Source organism: Desmodus rotundus, chromosome 9 (assembly GCF_022682495.2).
Source record: "Desmodus rotundus isolate HL8 chromosome 9, HLdesRot8A.1, whole genome shotgun sequence".
NCBI lineage: Eukaryota > Metazoa > Chordata > Mammalia > Chiroptera > Phyllostomidae > Desmodus > Desmodus rotundus.
This window is the reverse complement of record NC_071395.1, coordinates 89,437,009-89,458,672: the sequence shown is the minus strand read 5'-3', so window position 1 is coordinate 89,458,672 and position 21,664 is coordinate 89,437,009. Positions and strand designations below refer to the sequence as shown.

At 44.3% G+C, this 21,664-nt stretch overlaps 2 protein-coding genes across 2 annotated transcripts in view; one reads left to right on the top strand and one right to left on the bottom strand.

Moving 5' to 3' along the window:
• The window catches only part of PECAM1 (platelet and endothelial cell adhesion molecule 1), a 79,600-nt gene extending 77,898 nt beyond the window's left edge, over positions 1–1,702 (bottom strand). Inside the window, exon 1 of the mRNA XM_045182498.2 lies at positions 1,620–1,702. Within this exon, the coding sequence (XP_045038433.2) occupies positions 1,620–1,675 (56 nt within the window). The 5' untranslated portion in view covers positions 1,676–1,702. The remainder of the gene's footprint in view (positions 1–1,619) is intronic.
• Positions 1,703–4,731: 3,029 nt separating this feature from the next.
• Positions 4,732–21,038, top strand: MILR1 (mast cell immunoglobulin like receptor 1). Its single transcript, XM_024573273.4, has 9 exons — positions 4,732–4,982; positions 9,489–9,758; positions 14,891–15,163; positions 16,684–16,794; positions 18,002–18,091; positions 18,606–18,662; positions 18,786–18,854; positions 19,509–19,587; positions 20,569–21,038. The coding sequence occupies exons 1-8, from the start codon at positions 4,895–4,897 to the stop codon at positions 19,559–19,561; spliced, it is 1,011 nt and encodes a 336-aa protein (XP_024429041.2). The 5' UTR covers positions 4,732–4,894; the 3' UTR covers positions 19,562–19,587; positions 20,569–21,038.
• Positions 21,039–21,664: the final 626 nt, after the last annotated feature.

Below are 21,664 nucleotides of genomic sequence, written 5' to 3'. Positions count from 1 at the left end.
CCAAGGAGAATCAGGAGAAGGAGGGTGAGGCCAGAGCTGGCCTGTACACTGACACCATCTTCCCAGAATCCTCAGTAGCCCCTTCCCTGAGAGGGGGCAGGGGGTAAACTGACATCACTCTGGGGCCCAGAGGTGGAGCCTCGTCCTGGGCAGCAGCCCAGGCCATCCCGGATACAGGAGAACCGGAGATCAAGGGGAAATTACTGGAGCCCCTGTCAGCCCCAACCCCTAGGAGGAATCACATGGCCACCTTCTTACTAGGACACCAGCACGACTTCACGTTAACTAATGCATCTGCAAAGACCTAATTTCCAAACGACCTCGCATTCTCAGCATCCCGGTGCGTGTGAAGTCGGGGGCAGGGCACTGTGCGACTGAGTGCAGGGTCTGTGGGAGCGGACGAGAAATGGGATGAACAGTGACTCGCAGGCGGGCCATCTTCCGCTAGAGCGCCCAGATCAGCACTGCCCGGAAGGCCCTTTTACGGTGTACTAGGAACAACACAAAATAAAGCCGGTGATGTCTACTTCTGGAATGAAACACCATGTGATCATCCTAACGGAAATATGAACAGCATGCAGTAGCGTTGTGAGTAAACGGGGCTCAGGAGTGGTCACGTGAAAAGGTAAAAATGCTAATAAATGTCTTTAATCAGGATGGTAATCATATTTTCGCAAAGCTCATTGTGCTCATAAATCCTACAATCTCTGTGAACAAAAGAATGACAAGAATAACTTAAATCTGCTTTACACATGTATTTGAGATAATAAAAAACCTTGAAATTTTTCAAATCAAAATTGTATCTATAAAGCAGGGGAGGATATTCAGAAAACGTTATCAGGATTTTTACCACAATCTAATGCATAGTTATAAATAATTAAGTATTTTTAGACAGGAAATTAATAGAATTTCAAAAAAGAATTAAAAAGCACAGGTGTATCATTGCAACCTAAATTAATAATGCTGCTTGTTACAAAATGTAATTATTCAAATTTAAAAAACAAATTTTGGAAGATGTATAAGTTAAGGCAATAAAACTTCCATCACTAGTTTCTAAAACTTCAACTATTTCCATAACATTTTTTTGAAATTACTTAAACTATAAAATCTAAGACTTTGAAAATAGCTTGTTGTTTTTGTTCATGTCTTAAACCCTTTAAGAGGTGAAGGAACGTCTGAAATACCATGTCTAAATTTTGTTGTTGGTGTTTGAGAGATGGTTTCAGTGATGTTTCGTGGAAGCCTTACTGGATGCTGTATACAGCAGGAGGACTAGAACAGGGTAGAGAGGAAACCTGGAAACCTGGAGGCTCAGCCAGGATTCAGAAGGTGTTTCTAGATCTAGACCCTGCAGTTCGGTGGTGGGCGAGTGCTGCCCGGCAGGGCCAGTTCCCATCTTCCCGATGCGTGGAGTGGCTCGCCCTCTCTGCAGCGGGACAGCTTGTCCAGGGACGCCTGGGTGATTCCGTGCACCTGCCCTCCCTAGGCCCACGACAGGCAGAATGAGGAGGAGGGTGTAAAAGCCCGGCTCCCGTGCCCTAGATGGTGTAGCCCAATTGGTTGGAGCATCCTTCCAAAACGGAAAGATTGTGGGTTCAATTCCCGGTCAGGGCACATACCTAGGCTGCTGGTTTGATCCCTTGGTCAAGGCGCATAGGGGAGGTAACCAACCCATGCTTCTCTCTCTCACATCAACGTTTCTCTCTCCCTTCCTCTCTCTGCCAAGAAAAAAAAAAAACAAACACATCCTGGGTGAGGATAAAAAAATAAAAACCCAGCTCCCCTTGCCACAACTCACACCCACCACAACTCACATCCATAGGAGCAGGCAGTGGGCCAGCTACAGCTGGACCGTTATCTTTGCTTAGTTTCTTCCCCTGCTCTCTCCTACTTGCCGTCCCCTCCCCTTCCCCCCAGTCACTCCCATGCCAGGCTCTGTTGCTCAGGATCCTGTCTTCAGGTGTCCAACCCTCCAACTCCAGGGGATGTAGCTAAAGATGTGAATCATGTCAATCATTTAACGTATTTTCCTGAAAAACTTTCTATTTACCATCTTTCATCAAATCAGCACCAGAGAGAATTAAGTAGGGACGTATCTCAAGGCCTGGGAATCGAGACCAGGAAACCGGAAGGCTCCCGGACCTCACGCACAGCTTGCGGTGCTGCAGCTGCAGAGTTTGGAAAAAGTGAAGTCCTGCGTGTTTGTTTTAATGGAAATAGTAACATCTTTGGAAAACGAAACATTTTAGGGAGCTTTATCCTTAAGTAGCGATATTCTAACAGACTTGAATACTTTTAGAGTTACAACAGCAATTAGATGAATGAAAGCCAAGTGGAAGGTACTGTGTACAAACGAGACATGGCATGCTGCTGCACCAGCACAAATAAGGTGTCAATTCCAAGTGAGAAACTATAGTATTTCAAAATAAATTGTCATATGAAAATGCGTTTATTGCTTAAGGGCAGAAGTGAAAATAAATGAATTGTAAAGTCATTTAAATTTATTAAATCCTGAGACTTTACCAAATGGTATTCGTGAAGTTCTGTGGAAGGGTCAATAAAATTAAGCTAGTGGATTTAATGATTTTTGTGACTTAGAAATATAAGAATAGAAATATTGGATATAGAAAACTTTCAAGCAATTATTAGAAGGGCAGGGACATTTAAAAGTTTTATCATTGTTACTTTTCGTCGGGATTCATCAGGAGTTGAGGATTTAACACCATGGCCAGCAGCACTGACATGAAAAGAAATCTCAAAGGCCACCAATTTCAAGAAATTCATTGGAAAAGTTCAAGACAGCTCCCCATGACAAATCATCCCAGAGGGTGAACTGTGTCTCCAAAGACTACACCAGCCACTTATAAACATCAACGAAATTGTGGGAATTATGGAAATTATGAGGGCTGTGGAAATTAATGATTCAATTAACGATTTGCAGGAAACTTTGTATCACTTGTTAAGAGCTTTGCAATACAGCTTAGATTATTTAGAGATAAAGCAGGAGTGGTAATGGAATATATTTAAAATTTTTAATCCATGCATTGAGTTACATATTTATATAACTCTACTTGTTGTTAAATATTTCCAACAATACCTGTGCGTGCCTCATCGAGATTTTGTAAGGATCAAATGAGATTGTCGGTGTAAAGCTCTTAGACAACAGAAAGGAATATAGTTACTTTAGCTTTTATATGACTATATTTATGGTTACCCATCTTGTCAATATGGTGAATTACTGTGGACCATGACAATGTGGGTTTGGCAAGATTTGGGCCCCAAGGAACACGCCAGGTCCATGGATGAACTTGGTCTTTTTCCATTTGAGCTGTCCCTTCTGCTGTATTGTGTAACCTTCGACCAATTCCGTTCCTTTTCCAGGGGCCTCACTAAAGCGCTCCCAGCAATGTTTACTAACAGCTGCAAGCAGTGCTGTCTTCTGATTTCCTCCGCTTTATTTGCATCTACACTGTGGTCTGCCCCAGCTGGAAGTCACAGACACACAGATGCCCCAGACAAGTCAGCCCTTCAGAAAAGGCCCCCCAGTCTTCTGAGGCACGAGGGCTGTCAGGGGCCTAGCCCACCCTCTGCCCAGGCAAGGATGGATGAGATGCTGGTGGGGAAAGTGTCAAAAAACAAAACCTCCAACTCCCTTAGCAGGGTCATTCCACCAGAGATCCAATTGTGGGGTCCCTTCCCTTCCTCTTCTTTAGTGAAAGAAACTCCACCAATATCACAGTAGGGGAATCACTGTCAATCACCGCACACCGTCTTTTTTAGAAGGTAGGTGCCTGAGAGTAACTTTTACTGTCAGAAGGAAATGAAGGCCTTTTACAAACTAAGGGCTAAATAAGAGGATTTGCTTCCAGACAGTAGTGGCCAGCCAGGGAGGAAGTGGGGGTGTTGGCAGCAGGCCCTGGCTCTGCTCAGAACCCAGTGGGGGTTAGATCTGGGACTGGGAATGCCTGACCGTAGCCTGGGACCTAGGGAGCCCAAACAAGGAGCACCAGAGATGAGCTGATACTAGAGGTGGGATGATGTCCTAGAAGAACCCATAGCCAGGCAGGGACCTGGCTTCCCCACAGAGAGGGTACCTGGCCACAGGAATGTGCGAGACCTGAGGGCCAATGTGGGTGGCAACAAGAATCAATAACCCAAGGGGCCCAGTCACAGCTCCCTCCACTTGGGGGGACTCCTCAGTATTTCCCACTCCCCACTACAGAGTGGGGACACCGGAATGTGTGGCTTCATCTGCGTCCACTTCACAGAGCCAGGAGAATTGTGGGTCAGGTAGAAGTGAAACATAACATATTCTGGGATGGATTTTAGAGACTCTGAGACTCTGGGGCCCTTGTTAAAATCCAGAGTCCCAGGTTTCATCCCCATTGAGCCTGTACTGGGGCCTAGGAATCAACATTTAACAAAGTCAGGTATTTCTGATGCTGTTCTTGGGTGTGTCTGCCCCAGACAGTCAATATTTGCTTCCCAAGACTAAAGCCAACTTCCATGAAGTTCCTTTTGATATAGGTCAAATCCAGAGAGAGATGATCAGGTGGGTTTATATAAAGACACCAGAACAGTCATATTTTAAATTTTCTTTTCCCCACTGTTGAACTTCCCATCCTGAGTTTGCACAACCTACCACATCTCTCTCTTCTTAGCAGAAGTCAGCTGAGGAACACTTAGTCGAGCTTTTGCAGACAACTGTGTTTCTTTAACTTGGTCAAAAAGGAGGAAGTTCTCTAAATAACTCACCACCATGGAGCCACCACGCCTCTTTGGGCCTCCTCTTCAATTTCATTTGGGAGAATGCGGAGCCATATGAATGCAATGGGACATTTTTTCTTCGGTCACATCTAAGGCTTGCATCTCTGCATCTTGAAACCAAACCACGATGTGGAAAAAAAGGGTTTTTTTGCTCCTTTTCTCTCTTTCAACTCTAAAAGCAGAACTGGATTGTGAGACAATGGAAAAAACAAACAGTAAGTTTCATTTACTTCTCTCTCGTACTGAAACTGTCTTCAAAAAAACAAAACAGTGGATGGTCAGCTTTGCTCATGAGTAAGTTTTTCTATGCTTTTAGATGAATGACCAGAGTGAAACCTCTTCCATTACCTGCCGTTTAAAATGAAGTGATTTTAGGGAGGGAGTTAGAGTATCTTTCCAGAGGCCTAGAGATAAAATATTGAGATTGGATTTTACAATGAAATGTTTCTTTCACTGTCATCATTTTTTAATTGGAAAAGCAACATATAGTCAGTGTAAAATAATTCAAGCAGCATTAAAAATATATTTAGGAGGCAGTTTGTCATCCCAAAGCTAGATTAACCACAGTTGTGGTCCTAAGCCTGGTGGCCTAGGCACACGAGGCAGCAGCTTTAAGCTAAACTTCTTTCCTCTGTGAAATGGGGGTGATAGAAGCACCCACCTGAGAGGGCTGTTGTGAGGACTGAGGGAGACAAGCCACAGCCCTGAGCACAATGCCTGGTATGGGTGAGCCGCCAAGAAATGCTAGCCCAAGTTGTTGTCGGTGTGTAAATGTGAAAGTTCTGGTACCCCGCTCCAATCTCTCTCCCCGCTCCACTTCCTAAGCTAGAGCTACTGAGTCATTTTCTCTTCAATATCAGAGTAAACAAATTCTTCTGCGACTTGTCCTGTTTTTGTTTACAATAAATCACAGACGTCTTTTTAAGTACTAAATGCGTGTTTAGCTCTTTTTTCCTCCAACAGCAGCACGGCATTTCATAATAAAACTCAGCCATAATTCATTTCACTGCCCCCTTATTGAGTCCCCCCCTTTTTTTTTAAATATAAACAATGCCACAATAAACATCCCTGTACAAAATACCCTCTGTGGACCCATGAGAGCATGAGAGCATCTCTGTAGGATAAGATCCTAGAAGTGAAATCTCTGAGTCAAAGGGCAGGTCCATTTAAATGGTTACGGAGGTCCTCCCAACGTGCTGAATTTGTGCATGGTCTCTAGTGGTGACCTCTCACGTAGGAGTGTTTCCCCATCCCCTCTTTAAAGGTGGACACAATCAGTTTTTTAACCTGTGACAATCTGATGAGTAAAAAATAACATCATCACAATTTGCAGTTGCCTCATCACTCATGCAGCTGAGCGTCTTTTTCATGTTTATGACCATGAAGGCTCCCGCCTCCCCACATAAAGGCAGTTTAAGAATAGCCGTCTGTTCCTGTTTTAGTTGTTGGCTTAGTTTGCTTTTGTTTTTGTTTTAGGTGTGGTCGTTAATAACTGTGAGTTTGCTGTCATTTTTACTATTCATATTTTTTATCTTCTTTTTCTTAGATAAGTCCCTTTAACATTTCATATAATAAGGGCTTGGTGATGATGAACTCCTTTAACTTGACCTTGTCTGAGAACCACAGAAATGGTTCTCAGACAAGGGTTATCAATAGGGGAGTGGGAGGGGGAGAGGGGGGGGAAGGTACAGAGAATAAGTAGCATAAACGATAGGTGGAAAACAGACAGGGGAAGGGTAATAATAGTATAGGAAATGTAGAAGCCAAAGAACTTATAAGTATGACCCATGGACATGAACTACAGGGGGGGAATGTGGGAGGGCGGGGGAGGGCAGGATGGAGTTGAGTGAAGGGGGGGAAATGGGACAACTGTAATAGTATAATCAATAAATATATTTTTTAAAAAAGAAAAAAAAGAATGACCGTCTGGTTGGAAACAGAGGTGACATCCTGTCTTGAAGCTGAGCTTACAGAAGACTGAGAAGGTGTTAATTCTCCACACCAAGAAGTGGAGGGAGGTTGATGGCACTTTTGAGGGGTCTAAGTGCCTCCCTCCTCCACCCAAGCCTTCCCTTGGTCCCAGCACTATTTAATGACCTTCTGCACTTCTTTTTCTAGAAATCACTTATTTATATTATTTGCCCATTTATTTGATTGTATGTCTTTTTCTTACTGATTTGCTGTTGATTATATCTATCTCTATATCTCTCTATATATAGATATCTATATACCAATATCTATAGATACTGGTATTTTGTACAGGGATGTTTTTTGTGACATTGTTTATATTTTTTTTAAAAAAAGGGCGGGACTCAATAAGGGGGCGGTGAAATGAATTATGGCGGAGTTTTATTATGAAATACCATGCTGCTGTTGGAGAAAAAAAGAGCTAAATATGCATTTAGTATATATATATATATATAATGCTTTGCTTTCATTTGTGGCTTAAGTAGTACTTTCTTCTAGGCTATCTATCACTTGTCTTAAATTTGCCATAGAGAAGTTTTCAGGGTAGTCAATTTTTTCAATCTTTTCTCTATGGCTGCTCTTTTGTGTGTTTTATTAGAAAGACCTTTTCCTAGCAGGTGATATAAAAACATTTCCCTATATTCCTCTAAATTCTTTTATAATCTTATGTCTTAAAAGAAATTTTCTGATAAGGGCTATTTCCCACCCCCCACCCCCTGGCATTTTTGAATAATAAAATACAAACATACAAGCTATCAAAGACTCTTGGAATCACGTCAGAAGGGCTCCGGGGCCAGTTTGGAGGCGTTTCCCATGGCCAGAAAGGGGGACAATAGGAATAATAAGCTCAATGGACTGAAACACATTACGTGTATTTAAAACTGAGTTCATACGATTCTTAAACAAAAAAAATAACAATAAAAGAAAAGTGTCTCACTGTTAGAAGATGCTAGGAAACCAATTCATTATTTTTAAAACTGGTCAATAAACAGAAAAAGCTAAGCATATATCCTGCTTTTTTCTATGCAAAGTAGTATGACCAAAGAGTTGAGAAGGGCAAGTTTCTCTTCCGATAATTTCAGATAATAAATGAGGAAAGAATAATAGAATTAGTATATTATCATTTGGTCACCTCTAATGGAATAATGCTTCAAGTGACTATTGTCCAAGCCCACTCACAAACAAAAAGAGAGATCATCAGACATCAGGCGCGTCCTAACAGAAGTACATACTAGCCCCTATGATGCATTCCTACTAAATAAAAGCTAACCTGAATGTCATCAAGGGTCTGGACAGCGGGACAGAGGAACATGGTAGAGGATGCCATGGAATGTGACCTACAAAATCCAGACCATGGGGAACACAACACTATAGAACAAACCATTTGCTACCTTCAGCAAATAAATTGCTGGGGGTGGGGGGTGGGGGAAGAAATGGGAAGGTCTTCAGATTTAAAAAGGCATAAGAAACATATCAGTTAATTACAATGGATCATTTTGAACACTAAAAAAATAAAGAAAGAATCAGACAATTGAGGAAATTTGAATGCTAACTAGATATTTGATGACATTTAAACTATATTGTTAATTTTTATGTGCAATAATGGTCATTGTTATGTTTACAGAGGAGTCCTTATCTTCTAGAAATATGATGTCCTCCAGCCAAAGGTCACCAGGGGCACACATGTACCTAAACAAAGCTGGGTGGGGGGAAAATGTCCACCGTGGAAATCATGGGATGTCTTAGCAAGAAAGGTGTTAGAAAGGTCCTATGACAAGATTTGGATCTGTGTTAAGTGACTTGGAGGAAGATTCAAAGCAGCAGGCTCTTCTCTGGATTGGACCCTTCTAGGAAGTGGAAATAATGATATGATTGGGTATCTTAACAATTCTCATCTGAAAGGCAAAAACAGAGCAAAGCAAAAGATGTGACCGATAAAGCAGAGGCAGTCATTCTTATTAATCAACTTAGGGTGATGTTTGGCCATTTTTGTACTTCAGACAATGTCCATGTCTTTGTCTGTGTCCAGGCATGATTATGATGTCATCTGGTTTTTGTCTTGATCCAACACAGTCACAGAGCAGCCTTGTCTGGTGCTGGTATTCCAGCTGTGAGGGACAGGTCAGGTCCCAGCCAGGCCAGTTCCCAATGGCCAGGGGCTGCTTTTCTCTTTCTCAACACTGAATTTATGGATGAAATAACATGTGGTCTGGGGTTTGCGTTAAAATAGTGGAAGGGGAGGCTGCGATGTAACAGGATGGACCATGAGTTGATCATTGTTGAAGCTGGGTAATAGGATCATTGGGGATCATTAAACTCTCTTCTCTAATATTATTTTGAAAGTTCTTATTTTCCAAAATAAGAAATTCAAACTAAATAATGGACAAAACAAGCTACCATACATTTTGGTACCAAAATACCAAACATTTTGTCTTAGAACCTGCAACTTTAATATTTCTATGTCAGCATAGACAGTCTTTAGAAAGTCTACTTCAGGCATTTAACTGGCCAGAGAGAGAGCAAGTACAGAGCTTCTCAAGGCCATGACCTCTCATGGGAGGGACCTCTGTAGGCCTTGTGGCTTCGTCACACTCTGGTCAGCCTGGCTGTGTAGGCAAGAAACGCCCCCCTAGGAAAGTTCACCAAGACCAGGGTGTCCACAACCTTGACCCACAAAATGTGGCCAGACAACTACTGAGTTATTATCAAGGAACGTTAACAAGAACTGTCTCTTGTGTGATTTTGTTTTCCAGGATTCACTTCTCCAACTTTGGACTCAGAAACAAATGTAGTCATGAAGGGTCAAAATGCATCTATAATTTGTTCCAGCCAGAACAAATTACTGCCAATCACCTACTCTTTGTTTCGGCGTACAAAATGCATGGGAACACAGGATAGCAAAGGTCAACGCGTGACTTTTAACCTACGCATCTCAGAAGCCAAAGATTTGGGGCCCTACAAGTGTAAAGTGCAAGTTTGCAACTCTACGAGATACAGTCGGGAGTTCAACTTCACATTGGTCGGTGAGTCGAGCAAGCGTTCCTCGGGGCCCTGTGATTTGTAGGGCTCTTTTCCACTTTTCAGCAGGCTCTCTGTTCCCCTTGTCAGCACTCACTCCAGAGCCTGGGAGTACGTCACTGAGAGCTTTATTCTTAATAATTCCATTCCACTTTCTCATCCGAAGACTTTTGCCTAAGACAAAACTTATCAACCATGGAAAATTGTTGAAATCTTTTCTAGATACTTTACTAGGATTCCCATCAGGTAGGATTCCCATCAGGTAGGCAAAAATGACTTTTTCTCTGAAGATTCAAGCAAGAAGTCTTAGAAGCAGCGTCAGACCTTGTGGCAAGGGTCTTCAGAGCCCCAGGCTTTGCCCACCTCTTCCCCTTGCAGTGACCCGCTACAAGGTGCCCCATCAGACAGTGTTCTTCCTGCCCAACCACATCGTATTACTTCTATATTTTTCCCACCCTAAGCCTCTCACAAGCTAGTGTTAATGGACTCCTCTATGACAGTGACCTTGATCATGAACTCCTGGAAGAAGAAGAGAGGGTTTCCAGGTAATACATGTACAGTGTACCTGGAGTCTTCTAAACAAATGTGCCCCACCTTACTGATCAAATCTTTTTTTTAAAAAAAGATTTTATTTATTTTTAGAGAGGGGAAGGGAGGGAGAAAGAGAGGGAGAGAAACATCAATGTGTGGTTGCCTCTCGCGCACCCCCTGATAGGGACCTGGCCCGAAACCCAGGCACAGTGCCTTAGACTGGGAATCAGAGTGGCCACTCTTTGGTTCTCAGGCCAGCACTCAATCCACTGAGCCACACAAGCCAAGGCAATGATCAAATCTTTGAGTGAGTCTCTAGGGCTATGCTCTCTAGTATGGTAGCCACTAGCCATAGGTGGCTGTTTTAACTTAAATTCAAAGTAATTAAAATTAGATGAAATAAAAAATTCAGTTCCTTAGTCTCAGTCAAATTTCAAGTGTTCAGTAGCCACAGGTGGCTGGTGGCTGCTGTCCTAGACAACACAGACAGAGACCATTTCCATCATTACAGACGGTTCTGTCGGACACCTCTGCTCTAGGCCAGTGGCTCTTTGCTTTTTAGGTTATAACCACGTATATCTCATGATAGAGAGGGGTACTTTGCCTGAGACATGCTCATGTGACCACAGATGCAAATTTCTACGCAAGGCTTTAGGGGATGCCATGGGCTCTGGGTTAGAAACAGCGATCTCAGGACAATTTGAACACAAACTGAACAGGAGCCAGAATTATAAAATAAATGTGAAGAAGGGGGAAACCCCTGGAAACGTGGCACTGGGATGCATGGGTAATGTGAGGGCAGTACCCTGGCTGATAATATTCTGTAACTGTCAGACTCCCACTGGACTGGGCAGCCTGGTAATGTTTCTGCCACTTACTGAAAGTAGAGTGTTCCTATGAAAGCCTTTTGTAAGCCGAAATGGCATAAAGTAAAGAAGCAATTCCCTTTTCTTTATATGGAAAATATTTTTCGTATTCCCAGACCCCCAAACTAACCTACTAAATCATACCAAATACCTCTCACTACGTCAAGTTTTACACTAGGCACAACACCTTTGCGAGCTCTCTCAGGCTTTTCTGACACCTTAGGACACATCCTGCTAATGGATGCACAAAATAAATCGAGATGGAGCACAGCCGCTCACAAACACAGTTCAGAGCTCTGGTGCTTGATGCTGAGCTGCTGGGCGTGGTTCCGGAGAAGGAGCTGGGCGGGGCCCGTCTCTGCTGGAGCTCATGAAGCCTCTACAACAGCTGAACACTGTTTTTGCTTTTTGCCCCCCCCCCATTTTTTTTTTAAAAGCAAAAATCCTCAAAAACAGGAACTAATGTAAGTCTTTCATAAAAGCAAAGTGGCATGAAGTGAGGAATACCTATGTTGCAGAAACAGCCATGAAAGGGATGGCGGGGAACCTGTGTACCACAACTTCCTGTGCAACTTTGGGTATTCCATGGAGATATACCTTAGATATATCTGCACTCCTCAATTATGAAAACATGAGTTGAGAAGATAGGCAGTGTGACCCTAATGCTGTTTGGTTTGATTCTGGGTGAGAATCTCAGTCCACAGTGGGCAGAAGGGGGTAAGGAGGGTAGGCAATTACTTGGCAGGGAAAGCATCTAATTGCCCATCAGATCACTGAGATTCAATGTGAGAAGACATGGCAAGACCCACCATTGGTGTGGGTTTCCTCCCTTTGAATTACTGGTGCCTACACTCCTCAGTGAATATGCTCATTCTTCCCTGATTTACAAACCTGATGGCTGACACCTTAAATAAGCTATTTAAAAAAAACCCAAGTCTTCATTTCCCAACTTTCTGACCCACAGATATGTACAAAGTCTTCCACATCCTGCTTTCCAAGTAAATGCACAAGTTTCCTGCCATTTGCTACAGTAATTGTAGAGCTGATTTGATAGATTATAAAACTGTATTATTTCCATTTAGGTCCAATTAATAGATAACCTGTTGAATGCCTCCCCTGTGCACATAATTGCGTTATGTGCTGCTGGGGTTTTGATGTTGCCTAAGACATCATCTTCTTCCCAACCCAGCCAGGGAGGTGAGTCGTGAACACAAGTTCGTTAATCACTGATGCATTCATCAAATATTTAATGATATCCCAGATGTGCCAACCCCTGCCTATACTTTAGTTCCTGCCCTGGTGGAGCTTACAGTCTAGCTGGGGAGACACAAAACCCAAGTACTCAAATAAATAAAACTCATAATCACAAGCTGTGTGGATTGTTAGAAAGAGAAAGAAACCAGCATGGTGATGGAGAGAAGCAGGGGGTAGGGGAGGGATCTACTCAGGGTGGTTAGGAAAGGTCTTTCAAAGGAGATTCCATTTAAATGGAGCCCTGAAGGATGAGGAGTTAGCCATGTGAAGAGACAGGGCAAGAGAGGCTCTAGTTAAGGGACCATAGCCTGTGCAGAGGCTCCAATTTGGGGAAGAACTTGGCTGGTTGAGAAGGCCAGTGTGGCCAGAAATCAGAGGAGAGTGTGACTCCAGGTGAGAGTGGAGAGGGAGGGGGCCAAGTCAGGCGAGGCTTATGACCCAACTTCATCATCTTGGAAGTTAATTCAGTCTAGGTGGGTCAGGGTCAGGGCCAGGGTGGGTCATGTTGGAGATTGGTTAGGAAGTCCTTGGAGTCACCCAGGAGACAGACAGTGGTGGGGATGGACAGATGTGGAAGATGAAACAACAGGACTTGCTAAATGATTAGATTTGGAACCACAGGTAGCAAAGGTAAGGAAGGAATCAAGAATGACTTCAAGATATCTAATGGGATCTCCTGCTGAGGAATAGCGCCATTTACGGAGATGGGCAAAAACGCAAGAGCAGAGACATGGGGAATTGTTGAATGGGTACAAAGTTTGGTTATGCTAGACGAACGAGTTATAGACATTTTGTTGTGCAACACTGTGCTTATCGTTAGCAATACTGTATTGTGCACTGAAAAATTTGTTAAGAAGGTACAGCTCATGTTAACTGTTCTCATTACAACAAAACGAATGAATGCATGAAGAAATAAACACATTTTCTTAAGAGAATATGATTTTAATATATGTTTATCTACCTACTGATTGACTCACTAACCATTTGGATATACCAGCAGGTTCACTAGAGTTCAGTTTCAAACAGGTTATGTTGGAGGTGACCATGAGACATCCAAGTGGACCATGTGATGAGAGGTAGAAAAATTAATATAAAATAATATAGGGGTGAGATGAGGGCTGGAGGAGGCAGAGCAGGAGGGAACACTCTGCCTGGACGACTTAGGAAAGGCCTTATAAGGAAGGCAACAGCTGAACGAGTCTTAAAGGACTACTTAAAATTTTAAAAATATAACGAGTTTATTGAAGAGGAGCAACTCCCTTACCCTGATGACTGTGTTGCTGTAATGCCCTTGACTAGTCCTGAACAGACTCTCTGGGAAGTTTCCATCTTCCCAGTTGCTTTAGATATCAATCTTTGGTCCGGTGTGAAACGTCCCATCTCAGAGAGAAATCTGTGCTCTCATTCCTCGTAAATGTTTTCTCCTTCCTGCAAATTGAAAGGGGTGGATTCAGCTCCAAAGGAAGAACGTCCTATTGGTGCTATTCCCAAACAAAGCTGCTTTTCGAGGCCACTATCAGCGGATGCCACTCTGTCGAAGATGCCACCACAGGCATTCCTGCTCAGACAAAGGGTGGAGCAAGGAGACTTAAATTGTTTTCTTTGATTTTACTTATACTTTGGTCCCTGTATTTCATTGGTTCTGTGCCAAATTGATGTTGTAGGAAAAAAAAATCTACTTGGAAGTTGGCCTTGGCTCTGCCATTTATTAGCTGTGTGTCCTTGGGGAAGTTTCATAAGTTGTCTGAATCACAGTTGGAAGGGGCGTGACCCTACCCATGTTGTAGAACTATTGTGAAGTGAAATGAGATGATGTGGGTAGTGAGCCCGGCCCGTGATGAGTATTCAACTGTCCTTCCTTTCCCATAATACTGTTTTATTAACAAATTATATTGTAAATCATACAGCTGGATTCTCCCATGAAATAGGGTAAAAACTGACAGACTCACACATTTCCTGTGGAGAAGGTCCTTTAAACCTATTTATCAGGGTTACTTCCTGTTTTGGGGAAGCTGAGTCCTATAAATGCAAATACAGTTAGAAAAGATGATATTTTAAGATTTGATTTTTTTTTTTAAACCCTGCTATAACCTTACAAGGATTGGGAATAAAAGCACCTCTCAACTTCATACTTGGAACTGGATCTTTCACAAATTCTACTCACTATCAACCATAAAGAGATTATGAATTCTGATTAAAAGAATTTCCAATGAAAGGCAAGTTTTCGCTCTGAATCCTCAAAGCAGAGAGACGCCCTCCACTCTCTGGCTGTCTTAGCACCTGGGTCACGTCACACTGCATGGGGTTAGTCACATGCTCATTGGCCTTTCCCACTGGGCTGCAAGCTTCTTGACTTCTCAAGAAGGGTGTCCCTCACCTTTGGGTCCACATCAAGGAGTAGAGTAGGGGTGCGATCCACGTCTGTGGGCTGAGTGAGTGAACCCAGTCTGCCCATCCCTATATAACACGCACTTCCATTTTTCTAGACCCAGTGACCACTCCAGTGCTGAACATTACAAAAAGAGCCAACCATTATGTAACACTACGCTGCCTCTCGTCCTACGGCTCCCTGCCCATTAATTATACTTTCTTTGAAAACAACATCACCAAATCACAAGTTATTATCAAGAATGTCAGGGAGCCTGCTGAATTTAATGTAACCAAGGACACTGGAGGAGGGGAGGAGTACAGGTGTAAAGCTGAAAACAGACTGCCTTACCATGTGAAATACAGTCTTCCCGTCACCATACCCTTAACAGGTAAGGGCTACCTGGGCTCTTCCAACAGGGTCTGGGTTTGCTTCCAGAAACTTCTCCTGCCTGTCCACTTCCCATATTGGCCACCTGCTCCCAAGTGCCTTTCCTTTGGTAGGGTCCACATGAGCTGTGATGGGATTGTTTTCTGTTATAAAAATAAGACAAAAAACCCCACAAAACCCCAGAGAAAACCCTGCCTTGACCTTCCCCTGCATCTCTTGGAACTGACAGGTCTCTTCTCTTTTGCTTTTTTGTCAACTTCTAACACCTATTGTTGCCCCCTGCTAAGAGTTGGTGGGGCTAGACTGTCAGTACCACCGTTAGCTTGGGGCAGAGGGGCCCCTGGCCCTGCCCTGTTTCAGAGGGCACTGCTCTGGTGCTTCTGGGCTGTGCGCATTCTCACAGTCTGAGGAGTCCAGGGGCCCAGGGGCCCATGGGAATATGCCCACCTGGCCCCCATACTCCCACTTTTCTAACCGCACTCTGGGTTCCTGGCCCCAAACTCCCCACCCAGTCAGATCAGAACCCACCTACCAGGGCCCACACAAGCCTCTATCCCAGCTTATCCTCCCCGACAGGTGGACCACAGTGAGGATGCGTGCATTCCTGGATCCAAGCTAAGGGAGCTTCTTGTGGGGGTGTGAATATTTGGACATGCAGGCTGGGGGTCCACATGCATGCAAAGCCCTTTAAAGTGCAGATCAGAGCCTGGGTGGGAAGGGGGCCAGGCCAGAGCTGGGGCTGGCTCTCCCCCACACTGCTGTGTTCTGGTGCAGAACTCCAAGGAGTCAGAATTCTAGGTTCGAACCTGGCCTTCCCATTCCTTCTGAAGGGATATTGGTTGAGGTAGAAGACGGGTAGGACAAAAGCTAGGTTGGCACAGGCAGTAGGCATGCTCGGGCATTGAGCACTTCACCAGGCCTCGTCCTCAGAAGGACAGAGCCCACACCCTGGCGCTAAGTCCTAACAAGTGAGGCAGTCTGTGGGAATCAGGCCCCAGAATCAGGCTTTTGCCCACAAATCACAGCCCTTCCATTTACTGGCTGCGTGACCTCAAGAAAGTCGCTTAACCTCTCTGAGTCTTATTCTACTCATTTGCAAAATGGAATGACACTAAAAGATAAAAAAGGCAATGCATATAAAGTGAGTAACACAGTGTCTGGCATGTAGTTAACACTCAAACGTGGTAGCCGTTCGGCCAACATGCCTAAGGGCTTTGAACAGTAAATGGCCATGCCATATGACCCTAACACTGTGGCCACTAATCGGACTGTAAACGCTGTGCTACTTCTCTCTTCCTTGTGTGACCCCTGTGGAAGGTGCACTTGGTCATGACTTTAAGCACTTCACCAACAAGGTAACCCTCAAGAGTTGCGGGTGTCCACAGCAGTGCAGGGACCAGGGTGCCCAGTACATGGGTTAACTTGGGAGACAGGCATAACCACCCTTCCAGAACACGCCACAGTTTGGCGTCATTGGGAAGAGAAGCTGTGTGGTGACCAGCGAATGCTGTCTTCTTCCAGGAGGAGGGAGCTGTCCATTCTGCCTGCAGCTACTGCTTCCGGTGTTATTACTGGTACTCTTTGTGACAATCCTAATTCTGGCATTTTGGATACTGTCAAAGTACAAAGCAAGTAAGTTCTTTAGGAGCTCTTCCGTTGTTTTCCATGGGTTTGGGGTGTAGGTAGCCAGAGAGAGGAGGAGGAGGAAGGGAAAGGGAAATCAGAAATGTGAAGAAATAAAAAAGAAAAAGCTGCTACAAGGGAAGGTGAAAGACAGACTTGCTGCCGTCTCTGCAGTGAGAGCTTCTCTTACCTAGCGTGTGCAGGGGTATGGGGCCTGTGCAGTCACACGGGGCCTGGGCTAAGAAGGGCCTTGCACTTGGTTTAATGCTCTGCTGCTGTCCCTGTCTTGCAATTCTCCTTCTTTTCTTTTTTTTTTTAAATCTGCACCTGAATTCAGACATGCTTATTGATTTTAGAGAGAGGGAGAGAAACATTGGTGTGAAAGAGCAATATCAATTGGTTGCCTCTCATAAGCACCCGGACCGGGGACTAAACCCACCACCCTAGGCATGTGCCCTAAGCAGGGATCTAACCCACGACCCTTTGGTTTACAGGGCGACGCTCTAACCAATGGAGCTACGCCGGCCAGGGCTTGAAGTTCTTAATATATATATTTTTTACTTTTTAAAGTTTCTTTTAAATTGTGGTAAATATATATAACAATGCCATCTTAACCACTGTGAAGTACACGGTTCGGCGGCATCAATAGTCTCACCGTTGTGCAAGCAGCACGGCCCTCCGCCCACAGCCCTCCGCTCTTGCACAACAGAAACTCTGTCCCCATCACACACTGACACCCCAGTCATTTCCCCTTTCCTCTGAGTCTGGGCCTCCGCCACCCTACTTCTGTCCCTGATTTTGACTACTCCAGGGATGACCCCATAGAAATGGAATCTGTCTTTTGGTAACTGGCCTATGTCACTTAGCACAAGGTCCTCAAAGCTCACCCATGTTGTGCATGTGTCAGAACTTCCTTCACTCTTAAATCTGAAGAATGTCATTATATATAGATATACGGAAAGAAAATGTGTCTCTGGCCACCTCAAGTGTAATCAGATAGCTGAAGGATGTCACTTGCAGAGCTGGGAAAATCAAGCAGAAGGGCTCCAGCTCGGAGAAGCGGGGCTTATGGACTTCTCGATGAGTCCATGGTTTCCCCTTGGAGAAGGTCATTCTTTGTTTTGGAACTATGGGGAAGTCTGCTCCTTGGAAGAGGAGATTAGAAAAATGTGACTGAATTGGTTTAATTTCATTAATTCTGCACTAATTTATGTAGGAATAGCTCTGAGAGATAAGGCACCCAAACACTATGGCAATACACCCATGGAAGTTGGACTATATGCAAATATCTGTGCAAATCAAGCAGGTAAGAGGACTTTGTTGGATATTTTCATTGGTGCAGTGGGTTGGTTTCAGGTTTTCATCTTCCTTTAAGGTTGTACAGACATATGGGTACAAGGTCTCCTTCCCAGCCCTGATGCCCTGTCCCACTTTCCAGGGACAACAACTAGTTTTTAAAAATCCTTCCACAGAAAGTCTATGCATAAGCTAATGTCTAAACAAATGGTAGCAATGGCAGCATGTCATAAACAGGCTATTCTACATCTTGATTTTTTTCACTTAACATAACCTTGGCCGTTTTTTACAATACCCGTTTGGAATGATTTCACTGTGTCCCATAGCCCTTTATGATCACCTGTTAAAGCAGGCATGGTACGCTGCTTTATGGTAAACAGGCCCATTGGCTTTGACCAACAAGAACAATCCCAGCCAACCCTGACCGAGAGCCGGCCATGTTGCAGGCGCAGTGCTAAGCGGTTTACTGCCCTGTCCGACATAAACAGCACTAACGCCCAATCGATGTCGTTCCCACTTTACAGACAAGGAGTCTGCGCCAGGCTTGCAACCAAGGCAGTGTGTTTCCACAGCCCAAGGTGGTAAGTGCTCTCTGCAAAGTCCAGAGGCTACACGCCGTTGTGAGGGCAGCGAGCTAAGCCGCTGCCCTCAAACGATGAGAGATTTAGCTGATGAGCCCAACTCTGTCCTTGTCTTTTGCCCAGAAACCAAATCCTCTCAGGAGATACATTATGCCACCCCCGTGTTCCAGAAGGTGACACCACAAAATCATGGTGAGCCACAGTTTGGGATAAGAGATGCCATGATGAGACACCATACTCCAGGGCTTTAGGAGTCCAAGAATGGGGTGGGTGGGGGCAACACGCCCACCCGTGAGGCCAAGGGTAACTAACACCACAGCCCCTAACAAATCTATCAGGAGTTGGGTGGGCGGGGAGGAGGGACGGGTGTGACAGGGGGAGTGTCGTGTAAAACACCCAGAGAGGAGGATGCAGGGCCACCTCTAAACCATTTCCAAGAATAAACTACTTGTAAAAAGGCGAAGAGATTAAGAAGTACAAGTTGGTGGTTACGAAACAGCCACAGGGATGTAAAGTGCAGCACAGAGGGTGTAGTCAGTAATGCTGAGATAACTGTGTGCGCTGTCGGGTGGGCACTGCAAATACTGGGGGAACATCATGTAAAGCATTCTGTCTGAGCACGATGCCAGACACCCAAAACTCGTACAAAATAGTGCTGAATGTAAACTGTAATTGAAAATTTTTTTTAACTTAAAAAAAAAATTTAAAGAATAAACTAGTTGATATAGTCCAGAAACAGTTAATACTTGATTCTGTCAGTCCACCCAGCTACTAAAATAGGATTTTTTTTAGAGATTCTATGAATATATATCCTAAGTTTACTGAATTATCTCTTTCATATTTCAGAAGCCTGTAATAATGGTAAAACTGAGTACGTCTATTCTGAAATCACCTTGTGAAACAGAGATACAAACCACATCTCAGGGTAAGCTGATTTACATGAAGGAAAAGCAAGCCTGATTGACACTTTAAAGTGTTGCTCCCGGTTACCTAAGGCAAATCACTGTTTTTCACGATTAAACACTCTTCCTTTGGCGCATTCAGGTACCTCCAATCCCAGCATCAGACAACAGTTTTGTCAGGTGGGGTCCTGACTGGTGACAGTTTTTTAAATGCTTTTGCAATTACTTTTAGGCATGGACCATTCTCCCCCTTTTCCACATCATTTAAAAAAAGAGTAGTTGTTAAGCCCTGGCTGGTGTGGCTCAGTGGATGGAGCACCAGCCTGTGGACCAAAGAGTCCCTGGTTTAATTCCCTGTCAGGGCACATGCCTGGGTTGCAGGCCAGGTCCCCAGTTGGGGGTATACGAGATGCAACCAATCAATGTATCGCTCACACATTGATATTTCTCTCCCTCTTTTTCTCTCTCCCTTCCCCTTCTCTACAAAATAAATTAAATTAAAAAAATAGAATAATTGTTAGACCACTGTGCCTTTCAGAAGTGCATCCTAGAAGCATTGGAAAGGTCTCCGTTCTGGTTTCCCTGTCCCCATGCCCAGTGAAAGTTCAGAAGCAAAGACCCAAAGCAAAAACCCATGCCTAAATTCTAAAGCAAAAAGGAGTGACCTGGAAAACGTGTCTGCAGAAAACAGTGCCCACAGTCACCATGAGAGGCAGGCAAGACTACGCAGCAAATACGCATTTATTATTCACTGCCATTTACCTTTGCTCTCTGATTTTGGGAGGTTGCGAAAATATTTATACCGATTTTCAAGGACTTTCTCAGTCCTCAAGACTTAGCTAATGTCAAAGGCGTGCCCGTAAGTGCTGCATTTCCCATCAGTATTCTGTGGAGAAATCAGCCCAGAGTTGAGTTGGGGACAAGGGAGAATGGATGTTTCCTAGGACTGTGGTAACAATTTATCATAAACTGGTGGATTAAAATGGAAATTTATTTTCTCACAGTTCTGGAGGCCAGAAGTCCAAAATCAAGGAGTCAGCAGGACACACTCCCTCCAAAGGCTCTAGGGGAGAACTCTTACTTGCCTCTCCCAGTTTCTGGTGGTTCCTGGTGCTTCTTGGCTTGTGGCAGAATCACTCCAACCTCTGTCTCTGTCTTCCTGGGCCTTCACTTCCTCTGCCGTTCCAGTGCTGGTCACAAGATTTAGGAACCAGCCAGATAATCCAGGATGACCTCATCTCAAGATCCTTCACCTAATCACATCTGCAAAGACCCTTTTTCCAAATACAGTGACATCCACAGGTTCCAGGAGTTAGGATTTGGACATATGTTTTGGGGGAGTTACCATTCAACCCTCCACAGGGGACAAATGAGAAATAATACCTATGTCATGGAGCTACTGTGCGAGTTAATTCAGGTGACAAATGTAAAGGGCCTGGAATAGGGCCAGGCATATAATAAGAACTCAAAGCTAGCTATTTGTAGTGTGATGCTGCTTACTCTTGAGTCATACTGATTGCCTGCTCCCCTGAGAAACCTTTAAGTCTTTGAAGTCATAAACTCGGTGATCTGGGCCACCACTGGCTCCTTCGTCTTAACCTGAGCTCCTTCCTGAAGCAGAGCTGAGATAAAGATTGGGTGCAGGGGATTTATATGGGGTGTGATCCCAGGGAGCAGGAGGGCCCAGGACAAGTGAAACAGAAATCAGAAGCCAACACAAGGGGTGGGAAGGGGCTAGCAAATGAGTGACCCTACTGGTAACTGGATTTGCTCCTGTGAAGGACGTCCGAGGGCCTGAGGCCCAGAACGCTGCTGAGTTTCACAGCAAGCCCTCCATTGACAGCCTCTCATTTTCTCCTTGCAGAGCTTCTAAAGCAGTTAGTAAAAGCCAAGGAACTCCATAATCCATGATTACCATTGCCCCCTATCTTCCAAGTGCTAGAACTACTGCATACCTAGCTCTATGGTGAGAAATCTTAGTAATTGTGAGGCTACGGTGTGCAAGGGTTTTCACTAACCCCCTTGCCACAAGCAAAAGAATCCTTGTCATCCACCCAGGAAGTAATTCCCTTCCCCAGGGCTGCTTTCTAGGACCTTCTA